The following is a 13,295-nucleotide window of genomic DNA, read 5'->3' as shown; positions in this document are numbered from 1 at the left end:
AAGCGAGACACAGGGAGAAAGTTGGTTTTAATCAGTTCACTGTTTAAAACTGATTTTCTTTTCATAATAATGTTTCTATGAACAGTTAAAGGGAAATTTAGTGTTTAAAATTGAGTTGCAGTCAAAAACTTTGACATCACTAAAGGGACGGAGCTTAGTGAAGAGTCAGTTCAGCCTGAGACAGTCAGAGCAGAGAGCTGCTGGATAGTGATGGTAGATGATGCCTCATGGAGTGTGGGGCTCATTCCTCTAACTGTGTTGACTCTGTGTTGGTGAATGGATTCATAGCAACATCTGCTGGATTTGAAGAATCAGTGCAGGAGACCTGGATAAAGAGTGAGGAGAGAAACTGAACTAGGTTCATTCATTCAGATATGTGGACACCAGCTGAGTGATGAATGGTCCTGTTTAGAATAAAGTGCTGACTGAATGAAAGAGAAGTGGATCAATTCTAATTCATCTGAACAGAACCACAATAATATGACTCTGTGTCCTGTCTCATGGTTTGACTGTTGTTTCCAGACCTCCCAAGCGGGGCCTGTTCCAGCTGCAGGTGTCATCACACTTACTGATTCCAGACCACACAGAGTATCTGGGACTCTTCTTCGGAGCTTCTCTCTGAGTTCTGCTGCAGTCTGTGTGCTTAGATTTGAGGCTTTACGTTGAAGTGCATGCTGCAGCGTTTGGATCATGGGAATGACCTTGGATCCAGAGACTCTTTTCTCTTCAGACAGCTCCACTGTAGCTGGATTGAAAGGAGCGAGCACGCTGAGAGTTTCTCCTCTGATTTCATGGTGTTCAGCAGTAAGTGGAGTGATATCTGTTTTTAAAGAGGCCACAGATTCCCACACTGGCTCCTTTTGGTCCTTCATTCTTCCAGCATGTGGTCTGAGCTTAATAAAGGACCAGAACCAGGACCTGGAGCAGCAGAGCAACGAGCATGCACACACTTGAACCACCGCTGGCATCCGTTCAAAGATAAGAGTATATGATTACAGTTCAGGGTGTTTATTACTCAAATGCCATCACTCTGCACACAATCTTGTGTCATGTGGTTCTTTAACAGACTAAATCACTCATTATTACATCATTACAAAACCACATGTACAGATTCAGGCTTACATTCTCCTCTAATATTCAGACACCTCACACACTCCCACAGAGAACACGTCAGCATATAACATGTATTATGAAACAAGAAAAACACAGATTGTCACATAATGAGCAATCACCAAATTACTACAACTGCAACCTCAGGCTGCAAGAACTCTACACCAATCACAGAAAGAGCTTCAGAAAATAAATGTAAAATGATGAATGAAACTATGTGAAACATAAAGGTAGTTAATGATGAATTAATTAAAAGAAATAAAACCCCACTTTCTACACATAAACTAAACAATATCTTGTTATAACAAGATCAATGCTTAATTGAACTGTACAATCATTCATCAAAACTTCAATAAAAACAATAGTTTTCTATCCAGCTGTCATACTCATTCTCTCCTCTGACCTCGACAGTGCTGCATACTGAACAATTAAATGACTAATGTTGAATATTGTCTGTTAAAAGCCGAAATATATTAAATGTTATTAGCTCCTTTTGTCTTTATCTTTGTACAAAGACTCATATAGATTAGATGGTTCAGTTATAGCATTGGTTAATGTTCAATTATAGTTAAAATGTAGAAATTATCTGTTTAATTCACTTTTTTTGATTGATATATTTGATATATTGGTTATTACCAGTTAATGCTGAGTCACCGTTCATCTGTCATGAGTAGTAAAGCCACCAAGTGTCGCTGCATCTATTTCAGCCATTTCTAAACTGTCATCCTGTATAGTAAGACCTAAATCAGAGATTCAGTCAGTTCAGTTAGGGTATTGTTTGTACTATGTTGAAGGAAAATAATGCTTTTAATCCATTTTAGAATAAGGGTGTAACACAAAATGACTAAAAAGTTTAGTTCTGTGAATAATTTCTGAAAATCATTTGTGCTGACGTCACTATGAACAGCAGTACTGATGTCTAATAATGTCAGTGGATCGAAAAGAGAAAGAGACAAAAGACAGAACAAGACTTCAGAACAAGTCCTCAACATCTGGATCCTGGAATAATCGGAGCTTCATCTTTAAAGGACTGGAAGAGGAACAAGTTTACAAGGAATCATTTAGAACTGGTTCAAAACGAAACTGATTGAATCCATGAATCTGAAAACGTGTGTGTGAGTGAAAGAGACAGACATGTAGAGACTGAACTATCTGTTCAGCAGGACGACGTTTCTCTGACAGGACGACACTCTCAGTACTACACTGAACACAGAGACACAGAGGAACCAAATGTCCACAGTGTAAACCCAGGATAAAGAGGTTCAGTGAATGTGGTGTTGAAGGTGTGGAGGTGGATCAGTTTGTCAAAAGAGACACTGTAGAAGGACAGAGTCCCAGCAGGACAGTCCACATACACTGATACTCTGTGAGAGACAGAGGAGGAGAAGGATGTTGATCTGTTATTGTGATAGACAGAGAAACAACGATCAGAGCAGCTCATTCGCCAGGACTGATTGTTGCATCCAAACTCACAGTCTTTACTGTCTCCTCTCCTTCTAATTCCTCTGTAACTCACTGATATATCAACCCCTCCGCTCCACTCGACCTCCCAGTAACAGCGACCAGTCAGACCATTACTACACAGCAGCTGAGGCCACTGGTCAAATCTGTCTGGATGTTTAGGATATGACTGATACTCCCACACACGTGTCACCTTCCTGTTGTTGTCTGACAGTCGTAGTTCTCTGTTCACTGTGTTTGTGTCGATGGTGAGTTGACAGAAATCTGATGGAGAGAACAAGACACAATCCAGCTGCAGTTATTAATCTATCATCAGTTTGATGAGGACTCATGACATCAGGGATTTGAATGAGTGATGTGACAGTTTGAAGATGGTTGAATGTTGCTGCTTTGTTTTCATCAGTCTCATTAAAAACACACTTACACCTCTTTGGTCTTCTCAACAATTGGATTCCAACAGGCTCCACCCTGAAAGGAGGAGGGGGGTCAGAGCAGCACATTCTCTTTCAGCATGCACACATGGACATTACATGGCTCTCATACACACAGTGTGTTCTGGTTCTGTTCTAATGGAGGCTTGTATGTAGGGATGGACATTCAGCAAACAACTAAGGAATTGGAGTCCTTATCTTGGAATTCTACGGAGCAGGGAGGTGACATGGAGGAAAGATTTCAATTCTCTAGTTCACAGCAGTTTTGGTGTCAGACACCTGCTTTCAGTCTCACTCTGTCACCAGACAAACTAATGTGACACCACAGGAAGCAGGAAACTGGAGAGCAAAGTCCAAGAGGCTCAACTCCACATACATGGACTCTGTGTGTGTGTTTTCCTCTCTCTAATGTCTGTGGACTGATCTCAGCTGAGCTTCACACGTTGTCCTGTGTTCAGAGGAAGTCTAGTTCACCTCCAGCTACTGGATATTGATCATTACACACAGACTTTGTGGCTTCATCTGATTTGGTGTCAGATTTGTTGGAGCAGCCAGAGACAGAAAGTGAAAACAGGAGTTTGAGGAGAAAAACATTCAATCACAAACTAATTCTTCAACTGGGAACAACAAGGAGTTTTTCTTCTTTGACAGATTGTAATGATGAAATGAACATGTTCTAGTTCTGATTTACTGTCTCCTATATATGACACAAGATCTCATCATGACAAGATCAGGATCTCAGGAAGGTGAAGATGCTTCAATCATCACTATCTGAGGAGACATGATACTCTGACCAGATTCAATCCTGTGATATTCATTCATTGTCATTCTGTGGATAAAAACTCTACCTATAAGGTGGATGAATTTCCTCCTCAGTTCACAGAATCTAATGTAACACCTGATTTCATCATGAGGAGATTTGCTCCCAAAGTCAGAATGAGACACTGAAGTCAGAATTACAGGAGCTCCCCTCTTTTATTTGCTGAATGTAAAGTTCTTCAGTGAAGATTTGTCATCAGCTGAGAGGAAATGTTTCCAGCACAAAACTACTTTCTGCTGCAGTGTTCATCAACACGACTCCACACTGGAACACAAACTGATGCTGACACATTTTTCAAACAGAGGCAGCACAGAGGAATACGGGACATGTACTGACAGGTACATCTCACGTTCTCAACTTCTGCATCATGACTTCATATAGATTTTAATTGGTTACATTTTTTAACAGTGATTAATCCTTAATAAAGAATGGAGATGTGGTTTAGAGATATATTTGTGTTCATTAAAAACATAAAAAATCATGAATGATTTCTTTTATATAATTAGAAAAATTCTAAATAAAAGTAGTAATAGTTTATTTTTGTAACTTTGAGGAACATCGGGTCACATATAATGACTAATTTATGTTCAAAGTCATGTCACTATAAACAGTGACATAACTTTTTTGTAACTTTATCTTTAACAAGAATATTAAAAAAAAAAGGAAAAACACTGCTGCATAAATATGTACTTAAGTTAATGAATCCTGACCTGAGCGTTTCCAGTTTACAGTATGGATTTTCCAGTCCAGCAGACAGAAGCTTCACTCCTGAATCCTGCAGGTTGTTGTTACTCAGGTCCAGTTCTCTCAGACTAGAGAACTGGGAGCTGAGAACTGAGGACAGAGCTTCACAGCTTCTCTCTGAGAGGTTACAGCCACTCAGTCTGAAAAACAGTGATGTATAACATGACAACATTTGTGTCAAACTGTCATTGTCACAATTCCTGCCTGATGCTAGTCCAGTTTGTTTCTCTCTCTCTTTCACCTGGTCCCACTCCTGCTGCTCTGCTCCCCAGTCACACTCTCCAGCCATTTTCCTGCCTTGTTCCCAGCCTTGCTTCCCTGCCCATGTTATACCCTGGACCTTGCCCTCACCCTCTAGTGATTTCTTTCAGCCCTGTTTCTCAGACCTTTTCTCCCTCATTCACCAGCCCTTGGATAACAGACTTTGTATCTCAGCCAATGTGAGTTTTTGCCTGCGTCTGTGCAGTGATTTTCTGTTTTTACTTTGTATCTCTAGTTCAGGTTGTTACTTTGTTCCCCACCGTACTTCAGGTTGTTTTTTTTGTTGACATTTTGTTTTTGTGTTTAGACCAGTTTCTTGCTGTGTTCTTTTGATACCTCCCTCTGGTTAGTTTCCCGTTTTCTCTTCATTTGAGATTGTGTTATAATAAATCATTTTCTTTGCATTACTTGTCTATTGTGACTCCATTCCCTGACAGTAATCACCTTTAATGTTGACCCTGAACTAAAAGATACAACACAGTGAAATAAAATCAGACAGGAAAGTACAGTTATTTTATATTGTGTAAAAATACTGATGAGGAACTTCTGCAGCTTAAAACTTGTCACATTACAAAGTTTAATCTCCTTGGATGTCTCTCATATCAGCAGTTTTAAACCTTTTAAATATCTCCAGTTATTTACAACAGAAACTTGACCTGACCTGAGAGTTTCCAGTTTCCAGTGTGGATTCTCCAGTCCAGCAGACAGAAGCTTCACTCCTGAATCCTGCAGGTTGTTGTTAATCAGGTCCAGTTCTCTCAGACTAGAGGACTGGGAGCTGAGAACTGAGGACAGAGCTTCACAGCTTCTCTCTGAGAGGTTACAGCCACTCAGTCTGAAAAACAGTGATGAATAACATGACAACATTTGTGTCAAACTGTAATTGACACAATTCCTGCCTGATGCTGGTCCAGTATGTTTCTCTCTCTCTTTCACCTGGTCCCACTCCTGCTCCTCTGCTCCCCAGTCACTTCCTGCTTTGCCCATACATGGACTGACTTACTCTTCCATTCCTTCTGCACTAATGACTGATCAGTTTCTCCTGTATTCACCCTCTCCTTTATAAGCTCTCTTCAGCCCTCAGTTCCCTGCTAGATTATCAGTTCTGACTATGACTCTCCAGATATTTTCCTGCCTTGTTTCTCTGCCCATTTTGTACTCTGGACCTTGTCCTCGCCCTCTAGTGATTTCTTCCAGCCCTTGGATAACAGACTTTGTACCTCAGCCAGTATGAGTTTTAGCCTGCGTCTGTGCAGTGATTTTCTGTTGTTCCTTTGTATCTCTAGTTTAGGTTGTTACTTTGTTGCCCACCATGCTTCAGGTTGTTTTTTTGTTGTCACTTTGTTTTTGTGTTTAGACCAGTTTTCTTGCTGTGTTCTTTTGATACCTCCCTCTAGTTAGTTTCCCGTTTTCTCTTCATTTGAGATTGTGTTATAATAAATCATTTTCTTTGCATTACTTGTCTATTGTGACTCCATTCCCTGACAGTAATCACCTTTAATGTTGACCCTGAACTAAAAGATACAACACAGTGAAATAAAATCAGACAGGAAAGTACAGTTATTTTATATTGTGTAAAAATACTGATGAGGAACTTCTGCAGCTTGAAACTTGTGACATTACAAAGTTTAATCTCCTTGGATCTCTCTCATGTCAGCAGTTTTAAACAATTTAAATCTCCAGATATTTAAAACAGACACTTGACCTGACCTGAGAGTTTCCAGTTTACAGTGTGGATTCTCCAGTCCAGCAGACAGAAGCTTCACTCCTGAATCCTGCAGGTCGTTGTTACTCAGGTCCAGTTCTCTCAGACTAGAGGACTGGGAGCTGAGAACTGAGGACAGAGCTTCACAGCTTCTCTCTGAGAGGTTACAGCCACTCAGTCTGAAAACAGTGATGTATAACATGTTAAATTATAATTTTTAATGTTGACTCTGAAATAAAAAAATATAATATAATCAAACTAGACAATTTAATAAATGTATATCATAAAACTAAACTGATGGGAAACTTAAGACATTAAGAAATTGAAAGTGTTTGGTTGTCTCCCAGTTATTTAAACTTTGACGTTTCAAGTTCACAATGTGGATTCTCTGTTCCAGACTTTCATGGGCATTCAACTATCCACATACTTACAAAGCTTTTTTAGCAGCTTTTACCACTGGCAGCAGCCTCAGAAGGGCCTTCTCTGAAGCAGAGTATTTCTTTAGGTCAAACACATCCAGATCTTTTTCTGATGACAGTAAGATGAAGACCAGAGCTGACCACTGAGCAGGAGACAGTTCATCTATAGAGAGACTTCCTGAGTCCAGGTACTGTTGGATCTCCTCCACTAAAGAATGATCATTCAGTTCATTCAGACAGTGAAACAGGTTGATGCTTTTCTCTGCTGAGGGAGTCTCTTTGATCTTCTTCTTGATGTACTGGACTGTTTCCTCATTGTTCTTTGAGTTATTTCCTGTCTTTGTCTGCAGACCTCGTAGGAGAGTCTGATTGGTCTGCAGTGAAAGACCGAGGAGAAAGCGGAGAAACAAGTCCAGGTGTCCATTTGGACTCTGTACGGCTTTGTCCACAGCACTCTGGTGAAGATGTTTTAGTTCAGGTCTAAACAGTTTAGACCACAGAGAAGTTGACTGTTCTTCAGACAGCAGATTGACTCCAGAGTTGATGAAGGTCAGATGGACATGAAGAGCAGCCAGAAACTCCTGAACACTCAGATGGATGAAGCAGAACACCTTGTCCTGGTACAGTCCTCTCTCCTCTTTAAAGATCTGTGTGAACACTCCTGAGTACACTGAGGCTGCTCTGATATCGATGCCACACTCTGTCAGGTCTGATTCATAGAAGATCAGATTTCCTTTCTGCAGCTGCTCAAAAGCCAGTGTTTCCAGATACTCAATCATCTTCCTGCTCTCTGGACTCCAGTGTGGATCTGTCTCAGCTCCTCCATCATACTTGATGTTCTTCACTTTAGACTGAACCACCAGGAAGTGGATGTACATCTCAGTCAGGGTCTTGGGCAGCTCTCCTCCCTCTGTGGTTTTCAACACATCCTCCAGAACTGTAGCAGTGATCCAGCAGAAGACTGGGATGTGACACATGATGTGGAGGCTTCGTGATGTCTTGATGTGGGAGATGATTCTTCTGGCCTGCTCCTCATCTCTGAACCTCTTCCTGAAATACTCCTCCTTCTGTGGGTCAGTGAACCCTCTGACCTCTGTCACCATGAGAACACAGTCAGGAGGGATCTGATTGGCTGCTGCAGGTCTTGTGGTTATCCAGAGGCGAGCAGAGCGAAGCAGGTTCCCCCTGATCAGGTTTGTCAGCAGCACATCCACTGAGGTGGACTCTGTCACATCAGTCAGGATCTGATTGTTGTGGAAGTCCAGAGGAAGTCGACACTCATCCAGACCGTCCAAGATGAACACAACCTGGAACTCTTCAAACCTGCAGATTTCTGCTTCTTTGGTTTCAGTAAAGAAGTGATGAACAAGTTCCACCAAGCTGAACTTTTTCTCTTTCAGCACATTCAGCTCTCTGAAAGTCAATGGAAATGTGAACTGTATGTCCTGGTTGGCTTCGTCTTCAGCCCAGTCCAGAGTGAACTTCTGTGTTAAGACTGTTTTCCCAATGCCAGCCACTCCCTTTGTCATCACTGTTCTGATTGGTTCCTCTCTTCCAGGTGAGCCTTTAAATATGTCTTCTTGTCTGATGGTTGTTTCTGGTCTGTGTGGTTTCCTGGATGCTGTTTCAATCTGTCTGACCTCATGTTCATCATTGACCTCTCCAGTCCCTCCCTCTGTGATGTAGAGCTCTGTGTAGATCTGGTTCAGAAGGGTTGGGTTTCCTGCTTTAGCAATCCCCTCAAACACACACTGGAACTTCTTCTTCAGATTGGATTTAAGTTTAGACCTGACATCCGAAATATCAACAGTATCTGGATGAAGAACAGATAATAAGATCTAACATTAGTGAGCTGGTAATAACAGACACTGTCACAGTGATTTCAGAAAACAAATAAAAGCTTAAATCAGGATTGATCATCCTGATTTAAGCTCTTATTTGTTTTCTGTGAGATCTGTATTGCTGCACATCGCACTTTTAGTACCTTCTGAGTTTCCATAGTCCCTCCTACTCTCACAGAGTTGAGCGTAAGTTGTATAGAGAAATGCTGTCAGTGCTATTTTATTATTTTCTCGTAAAATGTATAGGTTACGTTGCTTACTTGTCCATTCTTTCATTGGTTGTTTAACTTTTGCCTTTCTTCTGAAGTTAGCTTAGCACCTGTGGTACTGTGGTAGACACCATTTACATTTACATTTAGTCATTTATCAGACACTTTTATCCAAAGCGACTTACAAGTGAGGAACAAGCCACGCAAACAAAATCTAAGTCAAGAAGAAACAACATCAAAGCAAAGTCCTATCAAAAAAGTGTTTCTGTTTCGAGAGATGTGAAAATGAAAGGTTTTTTTTTTTTTTTTTTTTTTTCTTAATTGCAAAGGAAGTAGTTCTGTTTTCATCAGTTTTTTAAACATTAAAGTGAGGTGGCTGAGCGTGCAGAGCTAGGCAGCTCATTCCACCATCGTGGGATCACTGAGCTGAACAGTTTTCCTTGGTGTCGACTGTGTGGTGCTGGTACCACCAGACGACGTTCCCTGGTTGAGCGCAGTGGACGGGAGGGGATGTAGACCTGAATGATTGAATTGAGATAAGATGGAGCTGTGGAGTTAACCACTCCGTAGGCAAGAGACAGAGCTTTGAACCTGATCCTTGCAGCCACAGGAAGCCAGTGCAAAGATCTGAAGAGCGGTGTGACATGAGACCTTTTTGGTTGATTCAAAATGAGGCGCACTGCCACATTTTGGATCATCTGGAGGGGTTTGGTCATGGATGCCGGTAAACCCATCAGTAGTGCATTGCAGTAATCCAGGCGAGATAAGATCAACGGCTGTACAATGAGTTGGGTCATGTACTCCGTCAGATAGGGTCTGATCTTTCTGATATTGTGGAGGGCATATCTACATGACCTAGAGACTGTGGCGATGTGTTCCGTGAAGGTCAGCTGGTCATCAATGATGACCCCCAGGTTTCTGGCTGACTTAGTAGGGACAATCACCGCCGATCCAATGTTAATGCTGATGTTGTGTTGAGTTGAAGGTCTGGCAGGGAAGACTAGAAGTTCAGTTTTGGGTATGTTGAGTTGAAGGTGTCTTTTTCTCATCCAGGCAGAGATGTCAGAGAGACAGGCAGAGATGTGAGATGAGACAGTTGAGTCATCCGGCGGAAAAGACAGGAAGAGCTGTGTGTCATCTGCATAGCAGTGATAAGAAAAGCCATGAGAATGGATGATAGAGCCTAGAGAAGAAGTATAGATTGAGAAAAGAAGAGGACCAAGGACTGAGCCCTGCGATACACCGGTGGAGAGGTTATGAGAGTCAGAGACATGCCCCTGCCAGGATACCTTGAAGGTTCGTTCGGACAAGTATGACCGAAGCCAGGCTAGAGCTGATCCAGAGATGCCCAGGTCTGAGAGTGCAGTCATGAGAATCTGATGGTTCACAGTGTCAAAGGCTGGAGATAGATCTAATAGAATAAGGACAGAAGATTTACCTGCAGCTTTAGCCACCCGTAGGGATTCCACAACAGTCAGAAGGGCTGTCTCTGTGGAGTGACCACTCTTGAAGCCAGACTGATTGACATCAAGGAGGTTATTCTGGGAAAGAAAGTCAGAGAGTTGATTGAAGGCTGCACGTTCCAGAGTCTTGGCCAGGAATGAAAGAAGAGAGACCAGTCTGTAGTTCTCCACAAGGGATGGATCCAGAGAAGGCTTTTTCAACAGTGGAGTAATCTGGGCCTGCTTGAATGAGGTGGGAAAGGTGCCTGTTGTGAGACAAGTGTTGATGATCTGTGTAATGGCTGGTATTAGTGTTGTTGCGATAGCTTGAAGAAGAGAAGAGGGGATCGGATCCAGAGAGCAGGTGGTCGGGCGATTGGAGAGGAGGAGAGTGGATACATCGTCCTCTGACAGTGTTGAAAAAATAAAGTGAGATGCATCATCAGGTTTAGTAAGCAGAATGTCATTGTCAGGAGGAGAGAACTGGGAGCTGATGTCTGCCACCTTGTTGGTAAAAAAGGAGGCAAAGTCGTCAGCTATGAGACAGGTGGGTGGTGGAGGTGGGGGTGGATAGAGTAGATGTGTCGTACATAGCTCTGCAGCTGTATTAGCAGCTGTTCTCAATGTAGGCTTTGTTATCCTAGTCTATACAGGTTTCAGATGTGCAGGACAGATTAAAAGACAGTTTGCATTGTGTTATTGTGCCAATTGTCTCTTTCACTTGAGACAATTGGCAAAAATTAAACCATTTTTGTCAAAAAAGCACTTTGAGACAGTGATCCACGCCTTTGTTACAACTAGGCTGGATTACTGTAATTCTTTGTAATTTGGTGTGTCTCAATCGTCCATGTCCCGTCTTCAGCTGGTCAAAATGCTGCTGCTCGCTTGCTGAGTGGAACTCGCAAGAGAGAGCACATTACCCCGGTTTTAGCCTCACTGCACTGGCTGCCTGTCCATCTTAGAGTTCATTTTAAAATTCTTTTATTTGTTTTTAAGTCTTTAAATGGTCTTGCCCCTCCCTACCTTTCCGAGCTGCTGTGTTTGCACTCCCCCTCTCGGTCGCTCAGATCAGCTGACCAGCTGCTTCTGTATGTGCCAAAGACACAAAGGAAGCTCAGGGGAGACAAGGCATTTGCAGTTGTAGGCCCCAAGTTGTGGAATGCATTGCCACTGCAAGTTAGACAGGCCTCCTCACTGACTGTTTTTAAATCAAAGCTCAAAACTCATTTCTTCTCCTTGGCTTTTGACCAAGTCTGAGAAGTTGGCTTTAACAATTTTACTGTATTTTATTCCTTTTAGTTCTTTTAAATTTTTAATTTCATTTAAATGTTATGTTGGAAATGGCATTTTGATTGCACTTTTATTATGTTCTATTCTTTTCTTTTATTTTATTTTAAATTGTTAAGCACTTTGGTCAGTATGCTGTTTTAAAAGTACTTTATAAATAAAGTTGACTTGACTTGACTTGACTATTGTCTACAGATATGTGTTATTTGTATTATTTTTTAGTTCATTTATCATCCTACACCATGCACCTATTCTGTTTGGCCACTAGGTGGCTCTTGTCTACTTTGTAACTTATTCTACTTTTAGGACAAAAGTGTGTGGATAATTTGTTCTTAAGTTTTTATTATTACTTAAAACAAAGATCAAATGTTTTTCTATAAATGTGTTCAGCTCCTGTTCGACACATGCCACAAGTTGCCAAGAAATATGTATAAGTTATCTTGTGTGGAACTTATATGCATTGTAATGCTTGGCTATTGTTTACATTTGTTGAAGAAAAAGATGACTCTGACAGTGCTGCTACGCATTGCTGAGGGGGTCAGATGTGCAGGACAAGTCAGAAGACAATCTACATTGTATTTTATTGTCTTCTACAGGAGTGAATAAATTGTGGAAAGCCGTCTTCAGTTTCGTCCATAAATATGTCCAGCTAGAAGCCGTATATTGCATATACATTGTTGGACTTTCTGTTTTAATGGTACCTGCATGTTTTAAACAATGAATAATGCAGAATGACAAAGAAACATCCAGAAGGTTTATCAAGGTAAACATAGGCCTGAGTGTTAAATACATGTTCATGTGTTGAAATCAAACTGAGCCTGTTGCTTGTACATAATGTTCCAGTTGTTTCATATCTTACCTTCCGGTGACTGACCTTTATTACACTTCATTTTCTGTAAAATCAACTTCGCCACATCCAGAACTTTATCACTGTACATCTGGACCATTGAATTTACTGTTTCTAGTCTGTCTGCTTTCTCCAGTTTGGACTTTTTGATGTTGTGGAAACCATCTGGTAACTTTGAATTCTGCAGATGCCACTGGAATTTTTTTAGTTCCTCTTCTCCCAAATCCTCCAACATGTCCAGTAGCTGCTCTGGTACAGAGCTCTCCATCTATGAAACAAATCAGGGGTCATTTTAAAAGAGACAAATAAGGTTCAACATGTCACATCATATCAACTATTTAATGTTTTTAACAAGTCATTCCAGCTGCTTCAGTGAAGCTGCTCAGTGTCTGGTTGGATCAGACTGGTTGTACTGGGCAGCTCCCAGTATCAATGTGTTAGCATCAGTGTGAGACAGAGAACAAAAACACTGGTACTCAGAAAACCTGAGTTTAAAAACTACAAATATGCTGCTGTGAAAATAACACCTCTGCTTATTGACACATCCTCATGAAACGAGATGGAGTAAAAAATAAAAAATGAAAAGCCACAGAGAGAGAGAGAGAAAGAACTGAATCCACATCCACATCAGCTCACACACACTTTCTACCTTCATGTGAAGAGGAAACACAAATCATTGATGTGCAGTGAAAACTGAAATCCTCCTTTCCATCATTTC

General features: G+C 41.2%; 1 protein-coding gene across 1 annotated transcript in view; it reads right to left on the bottom strand.

Moving 5' to 3' along the window:
• Positions 1 to 12,845, bottom strand: part of LOC113168126 (NACHT, LRR and PYD domains-containing protein 3-like) — a 176,319-nt gene extending 163,474 nt beyond the window's left edge. The window contains exons 1-4 of the mRNA XM_033326629.1: positions 12,590 to 12,845; positions 6,964 to 8,764; positions 6,538 to 6,711; positions 5,489 to 5,662 (exon numbers count right to left, since the gene is read on the bottom strand). Of these exons, the coding sequence (XP_033182520.1) occupies positions 5,489 to 5,662; positions 6,538 to 6,711; positions 6,964 to 8,764; positions 12,590 to 12,845 (2,405 nt within the window). The remainder of the gene's footprint in view (positions 1 to 5,488; positions 5,663 to 6,537; positions 6,712 to 6,963; positions 8,765 to 12,589) is intronic.
• Positions 12,846 to 13,295: the final 450 nt, after the last annotated feature.

Source organism: Anabas testudineus, chromosome 18 (genome assembly GCF_900324465.2).
Source record: "Anabas testudineus chromosome 18, fAnaTes1.2, whole genome shotgun sequence".
In the NCBI taxonomy this organism is placed as follows: Eukaryota; Metazoa; Chordata; class Actinopteri; order Anabantiformes; family Anabantidae; genus Anabas; species Anabas testudineus.
Note: the sequence above shows the minus strand (reverse complement) of the source record. Positions and strands in the feature narration are given on the sequence as shown.